This window comes from Vanellus vanellus (genome assembly GCF_965231255.1).
Source record: "Vanellus vanellus genome assembly, chromosome: 25".
In the NCBI taxonomy this organism is placed as follows: domain Eukaryota; kingdom Metazoa; phylum Chordata; class Aves; order Charadriiformes; family Charadriidae; genus Vanellus; species Vanellus vanellus.
Window position 1 is genome coordinate 948,037 of NC_138930.1, and position 21,064 is coordinate 969,100.

The 21,064-nt window shown below is 51.9% G+C and overlaps 2 protein-coding genes across 7 annotated transcripts; both read left to right on the forward strand.

Moving 5' to 3' along the window:
• The first annotated feature begins 723 nt into the window (after window positions 1–723).
• Window positions 724–5,809, forward strand: CIRBP (cold inducible RNA binding protein). Of its 6 annotated transcripts, none has more exons than XM_082495289.1 (8): window positions 724–765; window positions 1,392–1,500; window positions 1,591–1,697; window positions 2,078–2,216; window positions 2,310–2,394; window positions 2,513–2,580; window positions 3,005–5,037; window positions 5,204–5,809. In XM_082495289.1, exons 2-7 carry the CDS (start codon window positions 1,398–1,400, stop codon window positions 3,019–3,021), a joined length of 519 nt encoding a protein of 172 aa, XP_082351415.1. In that variant the 5' UTR covers window positions 724–765; window positions 1,392–1,397; the 3' UTR covers window positions 3,022–5,037; window positions 5,204–5,809. The 6 variants fall into 6 exon arrangements, with proteins under 6 accessions (XP_082351415.1, XP_082351417.1, XP_082351416.1 ...); XM_082495291.1 differs by having other exon boundaries at window positions 4,933–5,037; XM_082495290.1 differs by having other exon boundaries at window positions 2,516–2,580.
• A 3,385-nt stretch (window positions 5,810–9,194) lies between these two features.
• Window positions 9,195–9,985, forward strand: FAM174C (family with sequence similarity 174 member C; the record flags this gene model as incomplete). The annotated part of the gene is made up of 2 exons (XM_082495446.1): window positions 9,195–9,478; window positions 9,820–9,985. The coding sequence occupies 2 exons, from the start codon at window positions 9,195–9,197 to the stop codon at window positions 9,983–9,985; spliced, it is 450 nt and encodes a 149-aa protein (XP_082351572.1).
• Between the last annotated feature and the right edge of the window lie 11,079 nt (window positions 9,986–21,064).

Sequence of the window (21,064 nt, forward strand, 5' to 3'; positions counted from 1 at the left end):
CGTGCCACGGAGCCACGCTCTGGTAGCGAGGCCTAGGGAGCGGCGGGGACAGGCCGCTCCCCTCAGAGAAGGGGGGAAAGGAGGCGGCGGGACCCCGAGGCGTGGGCAGGCCGCAGCTGGGAGGCGGCAGAGCAAGCCAGCCCGGTGCGGGCGACGTATGGCGGGAGGGACAGGCCGGGAGGAGGCGGAAGGCCGAGCTCAGGGCCGGCGGTGGGCCGCGCTCGCCGCCCAAGATGGCGGCTGTCCCCTCAGGCGGCGCCTTTGTCTGCAGCCGCCGCCGCATTGCCGAGAAGGGCGCGAAAATGGGGCAACGCGGCCACGCCCCCTTCGGCGTGCCGGCCGTCGGGGAGGGCGGGGCCGAGGCGGGCTCTAGCCAATCAGCTGCCTCCACTTCCTTTCTTCTCACAGGGGCTCTCTCGGCCAACGGTCTCCGCGCTCCGAACCAATCGGCGCCTCCCTCCGCGCCACGCCCCCAGGTGGGAGGGGGGCGGGGGGGAATGCAGCGGTTTTGTTTTCACTCCCTCCTCCCCTCGCCCCCCCGGCGGGTCTCATGAATATTAACTAGATGCAGCCCAATCGAGTGGTGCGGCGGCGGCAGCGCTTTGGTGGCGTCATTCGCCCCGCCTTGCAGTGGAGTTAATCTGCATATTCATCAGGTGGGCGGGGCAAGGCGCGGCCGTTTATAAGCCACCGCCCCGCCAGCCTCAGCGTACATCGCGCTGGAGCTTTGAAGTGCAGTGTGGATCCCGCACCTCCAGGGCACCGGTAAGGCGCCTGCTGCGGGGCGGGGGAGGGAGGGCTGCGGCCGGGTTGGGCCCGGGCGCCAGAGCTGAAAGAAACGCGTCTTAGGAACCGGAGGGCTCGCTACCTGGGGGGAGGCTGGAGCGGGGCGCCCGTTCCCCGGCACGGATGTGCTCGGCGCTGCAGGGGGGGGCCTGGCGTAGCCGTCCCGGCTGACTGCCGTGGGAGGGGGGAGGAGGAGGGAAAGGGTCCAGGGGAGGGGTGAAAGGCGCCTTCGGAAACAAAATGGCGACGAGCTTCCCTCGTGCAAAATGGCGGCGGGCGGGAGGAGGGGCGTCGGACCGCGCCTGCGCCGAGGGGGGCGGGCCGCCGGGGAGGGGCGGGGGTCCGGCGGCCGGGCGGGGGTCGGGGCGCGCATGCGCGTTGGCTCGGGGCCGGCCGCAGGCTTCGCTGCGCGGCGGCGGCCCCGCGTCCCCCGGGCGGGCGGTGCGGCCTGGGGGGGTTCGGCTGTGGGACTCCGCACCGGCCCGCCGGAGCGAGGGTCGTGCGGGAATGTGTGCTTACCGGTGGCGTTATAACCAGATTAAAGTTCCAGGCGCGGTGAGAGGGTTTATCGTGGGGTACTGACGGCGGCTGTGTTGCCTTTGCAGGTCAGAATGGCATCAGACGAGGGAAAGCTCTTTGTCGGCGGACTGAGTTTTGACACCAATGAGCAGTCATTGGAACAGGTCTTCTCTAAATACGGACAGATTTCCGAAGGTAAGGTTGCAGTGCCCATCTGTGATGACTTTCGTAAGTTCCTTAGGTTGCACAGGTGCTGAAGCTTTTTTTTTTTCCCCCTCTTTGTAGTTGTTGTGGTGAAAGACAGAGAGACTCAGAGATCCAGAGGTTTTGGCTTTGTTACTTTTGAAAACATAGATGATGCTAAAGATGCAATGATGGCCATGAATGGAAAGGTGAGGAGGCTTTCGAGCAGCTTGCATTGTTTCCTTTAAATGTAGCAAGAGAAATTTGAATAATGTTTCTGTTTAATGCCACTTGGAAAACCAGATAAATACTGGTGTCTTAAAACATGAAATGTTACAAATAAATAGCACAAACTGATAAAGTTTCATGACTTATACATGAATAGAGAATAGTGATGCTTTATAGGAGTGCCTGTATATACTGTTTGAATATCAATTTACTGTGTAGTTGGCTTAGTTGTGACATTAAATAAAACTTGTATAAGAACTAGTAAGTTCAGGTACTGCTTAGTTGACAGTGAAGGTGTGTGACCCGTCATGTATGTGCTTTGCTGTTTAATCAAGCTGGTTTATATTTTTCTGCTTGGTAGTCTGTAGATGGACGTCAGATCAGAGTTGATCAGGCTGGAAAATCATCAGAGAACAGATCTCGTGGCTACAGAGGGGGCTCTTCTGGGGGCAGAGGCTTTTTCCGTGGTGGCAGAGGTCGGGGCCGTGGCTTCTCCAGAGGTGAGTGCACGCGCATGACTAGCGACGCCGGCAGCGGTAATGGCGTTTGTGAGGATGCTTAAAAAACCTCACATGATGCGGTGTCTCTTCAAGGCGGTGGAGACAGAGGCTATGGCGGAAGCAGATTTGATTCCAGAAGTGGAGGATACAATGGCTCCAGAGACTACTATAATAGCAGGTAAAGGCATCGTGACCACTCGTGGAAAGCTCTTTAAACCCGTTGCCTGTTCGACATGAATGTCGATAGGCTCCGGAAGCAGTTGAGCAAATATAAAGCACACGAACGTTTCTAACAGCAGGAGTCAAGGTGGCTATGGTGACAGGTCTTCAGGAGGATCCTACAGAGACAGCTATGACAGTTACGGTAAGTCCTGGTTCAAACGGGAATGACGAGTACGTATGCTGTAGGCACTCTCTAAACCTTCTGACCCTGTGCTCGAGTCTGGAAATACTGTAAGGCTCAGTTGGACTGTACCACTATTTCTGCTCTTGCCCGTAAGAACCAATCTGTCAGGCTTTGGACGTGGTTGTGCCGTTTAAATTTCTAATTTGTAATGCATGTGTAGGAGTTGCTTGGATCTAAGGCAAAGCAAGTTTTTAAAATACGTTCCTCGAGCTTGAGACTAAGACAAAACTCGGATGCCCTAACAAACTTTAATCAAGGGTGGGGGAGTTCTCTTACGCTGTAGCAAACTAGCACTAGCTTCTGAAATAATGCAAGGGAGTAAAATGCTGGAACTTGTCTATGCTTCAGTGCCTTTACAATTGTGCCTGCTTCTTGTCCTCAGCTACACACAACGAGTAAAAATCCTTCCTGACTCAAGATCGTCCTTCCAATGGCTGTATTTATAAAGATTTTTGGAGCTTCGCTGAAATCGTTATTGTGTAGTACATCTACTTGTATTTTCACTTTTGTAGTATTATCAGTTCTAATCTTGTCAAACACAGCCTGACAGCTTCTGATACAAGATTGTCTAATTAGACTTTTCTTTAAGAAAGCTCTGCTTTCAAGTGTTTTTAATCTTTTTTGAAAGCACTTCAGATTTTATTTTATCCTTCATGATGAGCCAAGGTGTTTTTTTAAGTTGTGAAGTTGGGGCCCCAATTCAGTTTCTTTTGAGATAGAAAGGACCTTTAATTCAATGTTCACTGGAAGCTGAACAAGCTGTGGACTTTTTTTTTTAAGTGCATTACCTTCGTCTTTTGTAACATTCCTTTAGTGTAGCAAGGTAGGAATGCAGCCTGGGTACAAATTGGAAGGCAAACCACCTTGATATATCTAAAGAGAAACTTGCTTGTATGTTCAACCTGCATAACGGTATTTTTACTGTTGTAATGATGTAAATTACCCAGAAATAGACTTGCAAACTTACCATAAAAGAGGTTCTTGAAAATGTTTATTTATATTGTCCTTTTTTACTGGAAGAAATATGCATATTCCATTGATATTGTATTTGAAGTGGTAAAGGATTCTTGTATACAGTTTTCTTTGGCTTTACGAAGCCTATTAAAAGACCGTCTGAAATGAACTCTGCTCCTGACATTTACATTTCATTGCACAACACAATCCTGGAAGATGAAGAACAGTCTAAGTGATAGAGGATGCCAGAGGAGAGGAGAAGACTAGTGATGGTGTAAGAGCAAGCCAGATTTATTGACCAGGTGCTAGAATTTAATCCTAATCGGTCTTGACATGTGAAATTTGTCAACATACTTTCACATAAGAATAGTCAAACTTGTCTAGAGGCAGAGGACTGAAAGTATATGCTTTAGGATGTTGTAGTACCGAAAGCCGAAGTCAGCGGAAGTCGAGGGAACGCTGGCGTTAGGTAGGATAATCGATGTTTCCTTCAAATACTGAAATAGCCTACATTGCAAAGCTGAGTGCAGAACCGGTCCTTTAGTAACTGGACTAGTTACTAGCTTGACAGGGGTGTTCAATGGTAGGTAAATTGCCGTAATTAGCTAGCTTTGTCATTGCCTTACAAGTTCTAAGAATTCTTTGCTAGCATATGGAAACTGCAGTGTCCTTGGAGAAAAGAAGTGTTGTGCCTCCAACAGAAACCTCTGAGACGAAAGCTGCTCTCTTGGCTAGTTCATATGTGGAAATAGTCCTGTAATTCGAGGTAACTCCTTTTGCTCATGTCCGCATCCTTCCTCTTGTTGAGAGCTCATTTGAAAGTCTAATGTACCTGTGAAATATTCCTTTGACAATTTTGGTCAACTGATGGAAAAATTTTAACCCATGCCGTATGCAACCTTTGGCTTGTGGCACAACTTCAGTTCCACAGATCAGAGTTGGGCATGCAGTCATGTCTTGCTAGTAGGTATGGAAGCAAGATGGGAAACGAATTCCCTGACTCGATATGTGTTCATCTATTGAGAATCTTCCTAGACTTCATTAAGTTGCTCACTTTAATTGTAGCTTTCTTTGCCATCCTACTTGTTGCCATTAACTTTTTCCCATAGCCCACACTTCCTAAGCAGCCATGTCAAAGTGGTTAACTCTCTGCTTGGGGGTGAAATGATGGCTGGCATATCAAAGGCATCAGCCAGCCCTGGAACAGTTTTCCCAGACTGTGCTTCTGTGCTGTGATGGGTTCAGCGAATGGCTTGTGAAACCCTCGTATCCGATGTGACTCGTGTTGGGGGAGGCGGGGGGGGTGATGGAAAGGCTCTTTTCGATATTTTTATTAATGCGTCTTTGCTTTGGCAGGCTGAAGAGAAGACGGACACTGGACCTGGCAGCTGAGTGGGGGCTCTGAGGAAGGAGAGCGTTGGTTCCACCGAAGCAGGGCCAGGACGCGAGTTTGCCAACCAGGTACCGTCCCTCTTCAGTCCGGCGCTCGCCCCGTAGCCTTCCCCCAGCTGAAGGTTCGGCCATTCCGCGGAGCCGCTCTATGCGGGGAAGTCTGACCTGAGTTTCTAGGTGAAAGCTTCCATAGACTTTCTCTGCCTCTAAACTTGCTCTCTTAATTGTATTTCAGCAATAAAATGCATCCGAGAAGACCAAGAAGGACAGCCATTGCCTGGAGTGGTGGAGATGAAGAACTTTGAGCAGTGGTGTTACTGATTTTTACATAAGGTCAATTGAATGAGGAAATAAGTCAATAAGCTAGAATAAAATAATGGAATGTGGATAAAAAAATGAATCTCTCTAGTACTTTTGTGGGGAAACATAAGAATAGTAGCCTGTGGCCGAGGCGTTCAATAGAAATCTGGTTCTCTGGTGTGTAGCCCGGTGAAAAGGATAAACGCGTGTTCTGGTTGGGGAGGTAGGCAGAGGGTTGTCTGTCTCTGAGGGCAAGTTTGGGAAGAAATTGAATTGCATCATTGTAACCTTGAATTAAGTGGCCTAAAAACATCGAGTTTGTGCATCTGCCAAACTTGAGTAGTGATGCAGCTCCAGCTGAAAGGCTGTGTCAGATGGGAGATGGCATCAACCCGGGGTCAGTATTTGGGCAGAACAGAGGCTGCTTTGGCCAGTTGGTAACAAATATCAATAGTCTAATACACACTAACAGCTTTTTTGAGCTGGGATAACAAATTATTTGCTCCTGTACACATTAATTAAAACTGTTTTGCTGATGAAAGTTAAAGGTGTGATGTTCCTGCTCCTCACAGGAGTTCCCAGAGTTTTACACCTTGCAGTTTTCAGGTGGGATGTGAGATCCGCCTGTCTGACTGGGGATTTCTGCGTGTTTGAGTACTTGGCTTGAGATAAAGCGGCCACAGGTTTCCCATCTCAATGAAGGGGTTATTTGGAAGTCAGAGGCGAATTTCGCAGTTTGGGGTTTAGGGTCACTTGTGTTAATAATTAATTTACCTCTGAAAAATAACAATTTGGGTATTAGCAAGTTAACTCTGGTTTCTTTCTTTTTTTTTTTTTTGTTAATGTCCTGGAATTTTCTAGTAGGGGAAGTATATCAGGTGGAAATGGTTCGGTGCTTGGAGAGGAGCAGTGGGCTGAGGCCAGTGCTGCCGCGGTACTGAGCTGGGCTGCAGCTGGACGCTCCAGCCGGGTGGTGGGAGCACCGAAGGGCAGTGGGGCAGGAACTGGTGTCCCCAGTCTGGTCGGTGCTGGCAGTTTTTAAAAACCTGTGAAACATTTCCCTGTGACTCAAGAGGAGCTGCGTAGTCAGAACAAATAAGTCCTCCTGGTGCGAGTGGGATCCTGGCCCAGGATGAAAGGCGAATAAGCCACCGATTGCAGAGGGTGATTTTTGTATTGATTCCTTTGTGGAGTAGAATGGCTAATAAAAGACTTGGTGCCAAACGACTCCCTAATTAGCAGATGTTGCCTTTGATTTGCAATGTCTGTTGTATTCTGCAGAGACTGTGCTGTGCTGGAGTTAAAACACTTGGGTTGTGTTGTTTAATTAAGGTTCTTTATTGTTGTGTTGTTAAGTGCTGTAATTTTGGTTGCTGTGCCTCGCATCCAAACAAACACCCGACTTGTGGCTCTGGCACCGGACCTACGGCGTTCACACGTCAGTGTGGTGCTCGGGGCTGAACACCGGGTTTGCCTCGCTCTGTAGAAGGGCAGGTAAGGCACAGAGCAGGGGAATTCAAGTTTGCACTCTGGTATTGATAAAATATTTTTCTCTGGTCTATTAGCCTTTACCTGCTCTCCTGTAAGCTGTGAAGTTACTGGGAAGATTTTTCAAGTTTTTGTGTTGGTTGGAGTATGCCATAGGGATCGAGCTTTCTATTCCTAACTGATCGGTGTTTTCTTCTGCCCAGTTTTAAGTCCTGTTTGCAAAATGGACCATCAAAATTTAAACTAGCCAGACAAACTACCCTTTTCTTCCTCTTCTGTGTGTGTAGAATATTTGTTTGGAATTTTTTGTTCGCTTGCTACCTGGTCCCTGGCTCGTAATGAAGTCAGCTGAGCGCTGGTGGCTGAATTCCTCCAGCTGGTCCATGACTCCATCTCTCACGTGCTGCGGATTATGAGAACTCTCTGATGTCGTGGTGGATGTTTTCTGACACATCACACTGTAATTCAAAGCATCCTTTAAAAGTCCTTTTGCCCTTCAGGCTGTCATCTTCGATAACACTCATGTCTTGCCAGGCTACACCGTGAGAGTGGAAGCGGCGTCGATTGCTTTGTTCCCTGTACCCCAGTGACTGGCACGGGGCTCTGGCGTGATCGCTGCCTTCCCGAGACCCTCCGCAACCGGGCTCCAACTGAACTGATGCACATGCCCGGTGCTCGTGGAAAAATGAGGTCTCGATCCCCATGAAATCCTGAAAATGTGGCAGCTCAGTAACAAGGAGGATGTATTCTGCTGGGGAGGCTGACAGCTGTGGGTGGATTTTTGGCAGCTCCACAGAGAATGGGGCAGGAGGCAGCAATACCATATCTGAAAGGAGCGAGAGGGTTTCTGATGGTCTCTGCTACACTCCCGCCTGCCCTTGCTGTGTTAAAAGAACACAGTTGAGTGCTTTATCCTGCTTTTATCTCCCACTTTTTTTTTTTAAAACTGATACTTTTCTGGCTTTGGGTTATCACCTCACTTGAAGGATGGTCTTTTAAGAGCAGTGTATTATTTTAAAAAAAAAAAAAAAGCCTGCTCGCACAGCATAAGTGTCTTTGAAGAAATTATGTGGGTATTGTGCCTAGTGACAATGACCACTTTAGAAACTTGTGCTCTTATTAAGAGATGTTTTTCTTGCTGGGGAGTCCCAGGCACAAAGGAATTCATTCTGGGTGTGAGTGGGGCATTTGATGCCAAGAGCCATCGATTCCCTGTGCAGGAGCCATGGGGCGTTTGCACATCCCAGCTTACTTCCCCAAAACTACTTTTTCTTTTTCTTTTTTTTTTTTTTAACCTTTTATTCAAATTACCTAAGTGAGCAGGGGTTTAAAAAAAGAACTCAGCTGACACACTTTTGGGGGCTGTATCCAGAAATTCACCAGTGAGGATTTCTGCATGCTAATGGTGGATGATATTAAATAGAAAGGCGTGAGAGCGTGAGGAAACCTTTGCAGATAAAAATGTTGGGTGATGTTTAAACAAATTCAAGCTGTAAATACAAAGCATTATTTGGAAGACCTGCCTAAATAGGATGCCTAGATGCTTCAACGAAGGCAGAAATAATTAATAGGTGCAAAAATAGAGGCCTAGTTGGAGGTGCGGGTATTTTAGCACCACTAATTATGGTGCTGCATTAATGATTCGTTGCTCGGGCCCTGTGGGCCTGACGTGACATCTGGGGGTGACCCATTTCCAGCCAAAATGCTCTTTTTTTTCACATCCTGTAGAATAAAGCTTGCAGGGGGGAGTAGAGCTGTGCTTCAGCGGGGCTGACGGACCCCCGGGCGCCTGTGGAGGAAACAGGGATGTGTTTAGAAATGCTCAAAACGCTCCTGTTGCAAGCAGTGTTCACCTCTGGCCAGGCAATCGCCGTCGTGGCAGTGGAATGGCAGCCCTGAGGGAGAAGTGATGGCGCTGAGGGGGAAAACGATGACCCTGAGGGGAAAATGGCGGCCCTGAGGGAGTCTTGCTGTGGCGGGGGGACACAGCGGCCCTGAGCGGGAAATGGCGGCCCTGAGGGAGGGAGTCCTGCTGTGAGGGGGGAAATGGTGGCCCTGAGGGAGAAAGGGCGGCCCTGAGGTGGTTATGGCAGCTGCGGGGGGGGGGGGGAATGACGACCCTGAGGGGGGAAAATGGCGGCTCTGAGGAAGGGGGTCTTGTTGTGAGGGGGTGGGCGGCGGTTCAGAGAGGGAAATGGCGGTCCTGAGGCGGTTGTAGCCGCTGTCGGGGGGGAGAGTGGCGGCCTTGGGGGAGAACTCCCCCGGCAGGGTGGTGGAGGCCGGGCGGGGGATGGCCCGGAACGGCGCTGCCCCGGAACGCGGCGTGCGGCTCCGCCGGGCCCGGCCGGTGTCTGCGCCGCGCGGCACCGTCCCGTCCCGCCGCCCTCCGCCCGCCCAGCCGAGGCGCCGCTGCCCGCTCCACGGCGCCCGGGCCGGCCATGCTGCGGCCGGAGCCCCTCTACCTCCTCCTTCTCCTCCTCCCGCTGCTGCTGCACGCCGGCCGGGCCGCCTCCCCCCCTCCTTCGGCCGCCCCGAGCCCGCTCAACGGCACGGAGGCGGCGGCGGGTAACGGGACGCGGCCGGGCCCGCCGCCGGCATCGCGGGCACCGCCGGGATCGGGGCTGCCGGCGGGGTCGGGGCTGCCGGTGCTGAAGCGGGCGGTGTACGTGCTGAGCGCCCTCTCGGCCCTGGCCGCCTTCTATTTCCTCCTGCGGGCGTTCCGGTGAGTGCGGGCCGGGCCGGGCCTTCCCCCGGGCCTCGGGGCTCTGCCCCTGCTTGCCCCGGTCCCCCTTCCCCTCCCCCGGGCCCGGGGGTTGTTCCCCTCCTCGCCCCGGTCCCCCCCGGGTTGTGCCTCGTTATCCCTGGATACCCCCCCCTTCCGCCATCAGGTGCTTCCTCTGGCAGCGCGTGTACAACGCTGCTGTAAATCCACACCGCTGTTGATTACCTGTGGTAATTAGCAGCGATGAAACGTTCCCCGGTCCCGTTCGTTTTGCCCTTTGACTGCCAAAGGCCCCGTCTCCCCGCGGCGTGGCAGCGTGCTCACCCCGCGCTCTCCCTCAGCCCTAGGTCGGAGGGACCCCGAAATGAGCGCAGAACTCATTCCAGGTTGAAGAAACCTCAGCGGAAGAAGTACGGCCTTCTGTCAAACTACGATGAGAACGTAGAGATGGCCTCGTTCGACAGCGATGAGGACACGGTGTTCGAAACGAGGAATCTGAGGCGGTAAGCGGGTGTTTTGTATGTTTCTCTCTCCCTCGCGAGGGGCCAACGCTCCTTTTCTAAAGCCGTGGGAGCTTTGGCACAGATCCTTTAACCAGATCTGCATAAATTAAACTTCTGCGTGTGGTCTCTCTGCGTTGGCACGCAGACTTTATCTCGCCTTTTTCTTCGTTTTCTGACCGAGCGCGCTGCGGGGGGCGTACCCCGGGTTGCTTGGAGCACCACTTTGTGCGAGTGTCGCGCAGGCCCGTGGGAGGGAGCGAGAGCCCTCCTGCCCAGCCTGAGCCTCCCCGCCACAGACAGGGAAACAAAAACTCCCGGTTTTCCCAGTTTAGGAATTTCTCCCAAGGCACATCGCAGCTAGAAATCATGGTGCTGTTGGGGCATCCATTCCTGCTTTCGCTGCCATGTGCTTCCAGCCCGTGGATCACGCGAGTTTGATTTCTCTGGAGGGTGTTTTTTTAAAGCTGAGGAGGAAGGTGGCCTCGGCGCAGCTCGCTCTCTGACCTCCCGGCTCCCGCAGCTGCTTTGAGGTTGGTCGTGATCTGTCCCCTTGTACGTGCTCGCTCTGACGCTGGGTGTCTTCTGTTTTCCAGGTGATTTGGGACCAGTGCCACCGACCGCGCAGACTGACCAAAGGGGTGCAAGTCCAGTGGAATCACCTTTATTTTTTATAATTGCTTATAATGACTAATAATTAACAGTGCAAACACTTCCGTAGCTGGGGCGGGGAAAAGGGGACCAAACCTGTTTTCTTCACGCACGTTTTTGGGGCAAGGTGGAGGATGCTGCCTTGGGCGCCGTTAACTGCGCACAGAGATGCTGAGGAAAACATAACTCCTGGACGAATGTGCAGCGTTTGGAATCGTACCGCTCTGGACTCGAGTGCTGTGGCCGTGTCTGCTGGCCCGTCAGTGTTCTCGCAGTGCTCGTATCCATCTCTGCTGACCGTGTCAGACAAGAGGGTTCTGTTTGTGGGCTGATCCTCTTTCCGTCATGCAGCATCAGGTTTCTTCTTTAGGAGGTGTCTCTGTAATCAACTCTGATCTGGTGGGGGCTGGGAGAGCTCTGGTCTGTTACACGAGTGGTGGGTGCGGATGGGGTTGTGTTAGTTCAGACAGAATCGCTTTGGGAATGAGTTAAATGTGTCAATTTTTCTTGTAGTTACAGGGTGAGCAGTTACACGTGATAATACAGGTCATTACACAAGTTTACAGGGCAAAGACATGTTTACAAATGAAAGGTGCCTCTTAGCCCAAAGGAGCATTTCTCCAGGAGCGCAATCGGTTGTGTAGCCCGTGGGGCTGTGAGCGTTCATGCTGTCCTGCCCGGCTCCGATGGGGTGTTCACCAGAGAGACGTGTGACATCTCCCGAGCTGCTGCATTTGGAGCTGCTGGCTCTGTCTGAGATCACCTGAGGCAGAGCCAGAGCGCTGCCGTGTGCGTCGCAGAGCCTTAACTGCTGGTGTGACGGGTGATCTGTCTCGGAGCATCTGAAGATTGGAAAAGGAGGACCCAAACCCCTGCGAACTGTGATTCTTAAACCAAGACAGCCCCGGCTCAGAAATAATCTCTTTGTGAAGGGTACTGGAGTTTCAGTCCATGTGCTGGTACTCAAGCGATGTCTCACTGTCAGCCCAGCAAACTGGGAGGTTTCTGTGTGGCCCATTGTGTTGATATTTGGGTTCTTATCGTGTAGGACCAAACGTGAATGTGTTAGAAGGTCATTGTTAGGTGGATCTGCTGCTAAAATGGGGAAAACTGCTTGCAAAGTGCTCCTGTTTGTGGCACCTTTTAGCCTTGAAGGGAGGGTCCGCCCTTGGAAAGGATGGGCAGTGGAGACCTCTGTCCTTAAGTCCCACTTCCACCCACAACTGGTAGTGCCTTTGATCGGAGAACCTGAGGAGGTTCCCTGCAGGCCAGGGAGTCCCCACGGGACCTGACCTTTGCCATGAAGATTGGGAATGTCTTTGGAGTGATGGCTGCTTTCTTTTGGTTAGCAAATCCCCTGTAGATAAGGGGACGAAACCGACACTCAAGGAGAAGAGCTGGGCAGAAGGGATTTCTGTATCAAGCAGCAGGGACAGACGGGTTTGCTGCACGTTGCCTGGAGCTCAGGTCCGGCTGCTGCTCTGACATCCCTCGCTTGAGGGAGTGGTGTGGTCCTGGTGCTCCCCCGTGCGAGGGGCAGCGTTTCTCGGTGCGGAGCGGGTGAGGTTTCCTGGAGAAATGTCACCCCAGATGCTGGCAGCTCTGTCCTGAACACGTGCAAAAGATTTTTAAAGACATAATATATATATATTTTTAGTAACGCTGTCATGTGAACACAGCACTTTGGATGTGCCCTAATTTCATATCATTTGTATCCTTTCATGCCTCCTTTAGGTACTTTCTGCTTGTTTAGCTGTTGCGGAGATGAAAGCCTTTGCTGCGTTCCTCAGTGGGAAGAGCAGTGACGGCTGAATCTGGCCGTTGCTGCCCCTTGGGTGATGGGAGAGCTGGTTGGTTTGGTTCGTGGGAGCGTGTCTTCCCTGCTGCTGCGCAGGCTGGCAGGTCTGGGCACGCGCTGGTAACGTCCTCTGGCACTTCAGCTCCCTCCGCAGAGTTGTTCCTTGCTTCGTGCCGAAGCCAGGTGAGCCCGACTAGTTCGGTCTGCTGACGTGCCCTGGCTCAGCGCTTCGACTGACACGTTCATTGGCCTTTCTGTATCTGAGGTGATTAACGTGATCACTCTTTAGGCTCTGCTCTTCATTGGACAGATGGGTTTTGCAATTTTGGAGTTTCCTTACCTTCCAGGAGGGGATGATTTTTTTTTAATGTTGAGTGATTTTGATCAAAGAGGGGACCTCAAGCCGTAGGTCCGGCCATGAAAATAATTTTGATAAGAGTTTGATTTTGCTGTAATAGGTATTTAGAATTTGAGCAGGGAAAGATGTGGAGGGACAGAGCCAGAGCACATAACGAGGTTCCTATTCGGGTACTATGTAGGCAAATGGTAATTAAGCCGAAGGCGCAGAGGGTGTGCCTGCCCGGTATCTACGCACCACCTATGTGTTTTCAGAGTCCGTCTGCTGGCCATCTCTAAATCATTGTGTGGAGAATAAAAACATGATTGTGGGGCTGTAGTGTAGCATTGTTGTCAGTTTTATTCTGATCCTGTTTTGGCTGGAGAGAGGCTGGAGCTGTAATCAGTGACCCCGTGTGGTTAGTTCCATTTTCCTCTGTAGCATCCTGCATCTTTGAAGCAGCCAGTAGTGGATTTGCCCTTCGCAGGCCTACACTTTACATTCCTGCTCCATTCTAAATCATTGTGAAAGGCATCTTCTGAGAGGCGAAAACAAAGGTGCTTATTACAGATCTGAGACTCCTTCAGGGACACATCTATTGCTCGGCACAGCTGTCACTGATCTCCATTTCTCCTGGAAGAATACAGTGGAGCTTTCGCAGCGGCTTCTGCTCACGTGCAGCCGTGGGCAGTCAGCGCCAGGCCAACGCAGGCTTTTGGGTGAGGGCGAGATCTTGCTAATAATAGTGGCATTTAAAGCCTTGCATTATGTTTCCGTAATAAGAGAGCAGTTCAGTAGTTACCTGAGTTATAGTTTTAGTTACTTTATATGTATTTGATACCCATGTTGATAGCCTAGTAGGTCTCTCTGCAACGGTTAGAACTTCTTGTAGTTTTTCAGAATAGATTTAAATACACAGATGCAAACAGACGCTTGTGTGCTCTGGTCTGGGATGTGTGTCGGTGCAGGGTTGTGCTTTTACGAGTACGCACCGCTGCTCAGAGGAACGTGCGTCTGTCCCTGGGCAGGCTGATGCCTCACCAGCTGCTGCTGCACTTTTCTTTCTCCTGAGTGAATCAGGGTGTTAGTGAGAGGCTCTGTGGCCACCAGCTGCCCTTTACCACTGGCCTGTGCAGGGCTCCTGCTGGTCCTTGCCAAACGGCTGCCGGAGCTGATGCGTGCAGGGCGGTGAGTACTGAGGGTGGAGTGCGCCGTTCCCTACGATGCTGCACAATCACCGGCCTGCGTGTGTCACAAGTGACTGTTACGGAGTTTGCTTGAAACAATCACTATTGTTTAAGCCAAAGCCTAGTTTCAAAAAGTTTACGTAACTGCCTCTCTGATCTTCTTGGAGGGCCGTATCGAATCCGCTGCTGTTGATATTGAACTACTAGGCAAATCGACTGGACCGTCTGCTGGGGTTAATGAGATTGACTGAGAGCGATATGAGCATCAGCTCTCCATTGTTAATAACGTGCTTCTGTTTTGTTTCATTTGTACATGTGACTGGAATGGGATCTGCGGCGTTAAAGTGCTGGGAGAGGGACCTGTGGTCTGAGCACATTGCCAAGAAGTCAATAAAACAGCACTCGAGTGCATTGTGTTGTCTGTGCTCTCAGAAATGGAGGAGCTCATCTTTCACCCTCGTGCTTGAATTGTTGATTTATTTTTAAATAGCAACCAGTCCTGTATTGATTGATTGTTTTACTTTCATTTGCAGCATCCCCCCTCCATTGTACTTTCAAACAAATGAAATAAAGCATTCCGTTTCACCCGATTCCTCCATGGCAGAGTGCTTGGCCGCCGGCGTTCGGGGTGGTTCTGCGGGGCCGGCTTGCTGCCGAGCCGAGGGCACGGTGCGTCCGTGGAGCCTTTCTCTGCCCAACAGCCCGTGCTGAGCATCGCCTTGCTCTCTGCTCGCCGATAGGTACGCTATTGACCCTTCTTGTGTATTATATCCACGCTTCTCTCTCCTCGCCTGCCGCTCGCCTTCACCCACCATCTCGGGGTTTGTTTCAATTTCCCAGAGTCTCCTCCCTTTCCTTTCTCCCTGTTCTTACATTAATCCCTGTTCTTGTAAGAAGACTTAAGTAAAACCCCCGCAAGGGTGATCCCAGCCTCGCCACGACAGACGAACCGAGTGACATTTTGCTGATTCGGGAGTCGGGAAGGAGAGGCTGTCCCCTGGGTGGGGACGTTCCCGGCTCCTCAGCGCGGAGAATTAAAGCCTGAACAAAATTCAGGGCGTTTCCTGGTACTAACATCTGCATCTTGTCCGTTTTGCAGCTGAGCAGATTAGTGGCACTGAAGAAACGAGAAGCCGAGTTCCCCGTGTCCCGCTCTGCCGCCCTGCTTGTGTCCCCGTGTCCTGCGCGCAGGAGGCAGGTGGCTGCGCGCTCGTCCTGGAGCGTGGCACAGCTAAGGGGTTTTCGTTTTGTGTTTTAACCGTGTTACTGGTAGGGGCTTCTCCCTGCTGTGCGGAGGGCAGCGGGTGTCAGGGCCGGGCAGGAGAGGGGCCGGTGCGCTGGGGAACCCTGTAGATGGCACTCACAGACCAAACATGCCGGCTGGCGGGGCACTGGCAGCACCTGGTGAAGCTGAAAATAAATTCTGATGCCTTAAAAAGGCAACTCTAACCTCCGGCAGCTCTCTGGGAACGCTGTGGAAGTGCCCTCTTGGGGGCTGTGTCTCCTGGCTTGGTCGGGGGGGAGCAGCGGGTTTTGGGGTGGCTTTTGGGGAACTCTCCGCCTGGAGAGGGTTTCTCCCAGCTGCGGTGGTACTCGTGCCCTGGGCGTTACCTCCGCTGCGTTTAACCCAGGCCTGTTAGTACTTGTTTGCAAGGGCTTTTTATGATGCTGGGGCAGGCAAAAAAAAGAAAAAAAAAGAATTAAGATAGCCTAATTTGATTGAATTAAGCTGTAGGCTCCCCGCTTGCACGGGAGCTCACTACCGCGGGGGAAAGACTTGTCCGCGCAGAGCACAGCGCTGTCTCGGGCGGGCCCGGGGCTTGGCGTGAGCCCCAGCGGCACTGATGCCCGCCCCGGAGTTTGCTCCCTTCGCCTCCAAGTCGTGTTTCCCGGTCCCTGTGCCTCCAGTGAGCGCGGCACAGGCGTGTGAAAACCCAACCCTTGGGTGTGCACCCCTGGGTGTGTGCCGGGCTTTCCCTGGGGAGCGTGCTGTGCAAAATTACCCGCGGCGCTTAATGAACTAATGGGGAGACGTTCACCGTGGCAGCGGTATGGGCAGGACAGCGTCGTGCTGCCGAGCCCCGGTCTGCGTGCTGTGCCGGGAGCGGCGGTGGGATGCAAGCCAAGTGCTTGTTCGTTTTCAGGCTCAGGGGGGCCGGTAGCCCTAATTAGCACTAATGGCTGTGGCCTGTGCATGCTGGATTAGCCGCAGATGTGTTGTCCTCTGCACCACTTTCCTGGCCCTGTTCTCTGTGCTCTGAGCTACGAACCGGAGTTCTCACCTCTGCCGAGGTCTCCAGCTGGCACTGGCTGGGATTCCAGTCACAAACGCAAGCTGGCGGCATGGATCTGCTCTGAATTTATTTTAAACTCGAGTTAAAGTGTTCTTGATGCTTTGGATGCAAATTCCCTTCCTTGAAATGGGAACTGCAGGCCGTTTGCTGAGTGCTGGTAAGCTCTTTTGATTTCACTAGCCTGTTTGCTGCTGCAGCGTTGTACCTCGCCGCCGTGCTCCGTGGAGTGCAAAATAACCTCTGCGGCAGGTTCTGGGGGAGGAACCACCTCTTCTGCTGGCGCAGAAAAGCACTGCTCTCACTCTCTGTAGCCAGACCTGGTTTTTAATGAGGGTTCATGTATAAAGTTGGGTTTTTGGGGGGATGTGTGTAGACAAGAGTCTGTGTGTGAGTTTTCTGGTCACTGTATGGAAGAAGAGATGCTCCAAGTCCCTCCAGTCACCCCGGGAGGTGAAAAGAGAGAACCGTAGCAGTTCGCTGGGGGTAAAGGGTGTTTCATTCATGGATTTCAGACTTGTTCGTCAAGGAGGTGGATTCCTCTAGTACCGCAAAGAAGCTCAGCTGTAATAGGTGGCATTATCCATATGGGTAGATCTCCATCCCCCGGGTCAGGGACCTTCCAGCGTGCTCGCTGTCACTGATGTCACCGTGAATGCACTCGGTCCCCTTCTGTGGAAGGGCGGCGTTGTGGGTTAAGCATTGTATTCTGCTTCTTGCTGTTCTTCTGCCTTCACGCGGGTCACCCGTGCTTTAGATTTCACGTGTGGAAAATAAGGAGAAAGGAGGGATCTCCTTGGCGGTTGGCTTGCGGCCAGCGCTGGGAACCACCACCCGGGGTGGCGCTGGCCCAGGCAAGCGGTGGCCCTCGATGAGTGAGTGTAGTCATGGTGAGATATTGCAAGAGTTTTGTTCAATTTATTGGTAATAGGTGTACTGAGTGGCTCTAGGGACTTCGGGGGTGACCATGGCTCTGGGAAGTGGAATTTCCATGCACACACGTGCATTTTTAGCTGCACCGGTGATTTTGCTGCTGTGTTTCCGCGGGTGCTGTCAGCGTCCCTCTGGCCCCGGGGCTCTTCGCAGGGAGCGCATGGGGTGGATTTCTTCGCCAAATGCTGCAAACAAGATGGTAGACTCAATCCTGCAGTGCTCTGTGGGTACCGGAGCCGCTCTGAAATTGCGTCTCCGGGTTTATTGTGGAATACAGACGGCACGTTGGGAAGGTAGCTGGAAATGTTTGAAAACCTGCTGTAGAGTCTCCTCTGATGTCTTTTCTGTTCCACTCAACAAAGCTCCTCTACACAACTAGCAGGATTCTTCTGTATAAAAAATTAGCTTTACTTAGTTGGCTTTTTGTCTAAATCCTTCTTCTGATCTTTATTTTTTTCCCTTACATGATGGAAAGGTGAATGGAAGTGGCACTTCAGCCACAAAAGCCTTTCCTTTAGAAACGTTGGTTGTTTTTGTTTTAAAAAAAATTAAAGGGGGCTTTGCAGGGGAGAATGGAGAAGTGTTTTCTTTTTAAGTTACACTGGGGAATAAAAGAATAAAGGAAGAAAATGATCATAACTGTACTGGCAATGGAACAATATTTTTTTTCGAGTACCAGAGCTAATTGAAGAAGGAATTCACACAACAATTTTTGCAATCTAAGGATGAGTAAACATTAAAGGGGATGCTGTACTTCTGATGCATGCTAATGTGTGACTGCATGCATGGACGGGAGAAGATGTCCCTAAAATTAAATTTGAGATGAACGCCTCAGATGTTACACTTCAGTATTTTCTTCTTTACATTGCCAGATCAAAGGCGTGAGCTAAAGCCCACGTCCACGGGTACCTGTTGAGAGGATGAAACTTCAGTGCACCTACGAGATGGAATTGCTGGAAAACGGGGCTGTGGGGTCCCATGCGGTGGAAGTGCTCCCGTGGGCTGTGGCATTGCCGTGGATCTGCACAGGTCCGCTTTGCTTCAGCAGCGTTTCCCACGGGTTTGGAGAGCCCCTTGCCCATGGAGAGGTGCTTGTAGACAATTACCAGCTGCTTTAATTACCGTCAGTTTCTGGGATGTAGGCAAATGGGGGACTGACGTGTTAGAGCACATCACCCGATTCATGGTAATCGTGGCTCCTGGTGTGAAGAGGTCGGTATTTGCTGGCAAATCGAACCAAAACGGGGTCGAACTTGTGTGTGAACGTAGGCTCGGGCCGGCCGATGCCTCCTCACTGCCTCGCCTGTTGGAAGCTTCTCCGGATTTGGGTACATTTCCGTGCTGCAGACCGCAGCAACTGTCAGTGGCGGCACTCGGGCATCTTCTTGCTCTCTTTGCAATCAGAGCAACGCTCCCGTCTGCTGGTTAATAAGAGCCGGGAAATGGAAGTGTTGAGATTTGCAGGTTTTGCAGCTCGAAGAGACCATTATGTTCATCGTGCTCAGCCTCCCGCGGAGCACCGGCTGGTTTGTCCTTTTTTTGTGCGCGGTGAAACTGGAAGATTTCTCTTGGAAAGGATGCCAGCCTTCGTCTGAAACCACTGAGTGATGGAGCGTTTACTGCATCCCTGATATGCTGCTAATATGTTCTGGTGGTTAATTACTCTCACTTTTTTAAATAAAAAAAACCCCACCGTCATGTACTTAAAATAATCCCAATCGTTTCATTGTTCAGCCTGAGCTGAGTGTGCGTCACCCCCTCTCTCTGACAGAAACGGTGTAAATTCTGTGTCTGACGGTGAAAAACCTGATGGGCATTAATGCGGTGAAGGAGCCGTTGAGCGTTTTGAGCCTTTGTGGGGGATCACGGTGCTGCTTTACCTCCAAACCCCCCAGGGAGGGGTTCTGCCCGGCCATACCTCGCGGTGCTGCCTTCTCCAAGGACATCCCAGCCCAGGTCGACCCTTCCAACAAACACCGTTTTCCGCTCTCCCTGCTGGCTGTTGGCTCAGCCCGGGACAATCCTCCTCCTGACCCACACGGTCCTCTAACCCAGCCACTGCCCGCTGCCTTCTCAGGCACTTTGCAAAGCGGCTCCCGCGCCCACAGCCACCGTTGGGGCACGGCTGGAGTCGTCACCCGGCTCTGGAGCATCACTGCACTCCCCCCCCCCCGAGGGCTGCGTGGTCCTAATTTGTTCATTTAGCTTTGGCCTGCGTCAAATTGAAACCTCTGAAGAGGCGTCTTGCCGCGGTCCCCGGTGGCGGGGCAGCCTGGGTGGGCTGACCCGACCGTCCCCCAGCTCCTGCAGCTGCCGACCCCCCCGGCAGCGATTCCCGACGGAGGGTTGGCTGCGGCACCGGGCTGGGGAGCCTCGTCCGATAATGGGGAATCTCAAAAAAACAGACGAGCGGTGGTGTGGCGGTGTGGCGGTCATTGTGTGCAGCTGAAGGCACAGCGGGGCCTGGGGACGCGTCGGTTCAAATTCTCTGGTACCAGGGTATATTCTGATCTCTTTTTTATTTTTTTCTTTTGCCATCGTTATTTTAATCTGCTTTTCTCTCACATCAAACCCCCTCTTTCTAAAGAATGCAGAGAGGTATTAGGTTTGTGCCCTTTGTGATCTATAGCAAAAGGTTTGAGATACTGCTTTTTTCTTTTAGAAGTGGAGGTTTTTATCCATGTTATAACTTTAGCTTCTCCACAGTCATCATTTTGGCTTCTTGACTGGTCTGGATGAGTGCGCTGAAAACGTTTTCTGTGTTTGTTAGAGGAAGGGGGTACGATGTGTCCTTAATGAAGGTTCCCGTTCCTTTCGCACATGCGCGGGCGGGTGTTAACTGGTGGCTCGGGCCATTTTAGTGAAAGCGCTGTTCAAACCAAAATAACCTCCTTCCTCCATCTGAAGCCGGCAGGGGCGTCCCCGTCGCCTCGTCAGACCTCAGATGGAGGTGTTCGTTACGCACCGCTCCCACCGAGGGTGGTTTCGCTGGGGGCCGCGCAGGCACGCGGTCAGAGATGGCCCTTTCCCTCCAAAACGTGTTTTCCACATAGAAAATAATGTGTAGGGAACCTTTTATTAAACGGAGGGAGGATTAAGGCACAGCGAGAACTGATTTGCCGAAGGGCATCCGGGGAAGCGGTGGCAGATGAAGAACCCAAGCGAGCTCCTCGGGTCTCAGCCCACGCCTGCCCCATGCCATTTTTCTTCCCTGCTCTTTGGCTGCCAGCAGCGTCTTGCGGGATAACTGGGACTTGAATTCCCACCCTCTTAAAAGAGGCAATTTAAGGAGATTTCCAGGGGAGCAAAGTTGCCAGCACGCTCCTCGGCCGCCTCCCCATCACCTCTTCGTGGCTGAAGATGTTTTTCTCCCCCTTTCTCCATCCACACGTGCTCCTTTTAGAGGCTCTTTGCTCTCCTCGCTTTCCCACCGCTCAGAGCCATTCTCCCAGCTTCAAAAGGTTTACTAATTACCCTAATGAGGTCAGGAGAGACCAAACGCTGCTGTGACTTAGAGCAGGGGTTGGGAGGGGTTTGGAAGGGGGGAGATGCCGTGACTGGTGCCAGTACAGCCGTGTCTGCGGGAAGGTAACGTCTCCACCTCCACTCCTTCTCCCCCACCTTCCCCTCTCCAGCAGAAAAAAAAGAAAATGTGGACAGAAGGTCTCAAATGTATCAAACAGCTTTTAAAAAGAAATTCCTTTTGCCTGTCAAAAGAACAAACAGATACACCAAAAACTGTCAGAATTAGTGTTGGAGTAATTGCAGAAGCTCTCCAAGGTTAATGCTCCATTAGCGAACAGCTCTCACGCAGCTAAAAGCCAGGACGAGACAGGTTGTCAAAGGCTTGCTGGAGATTAAAGAGCTGCGCTCCCAGCCTAAACTCTCC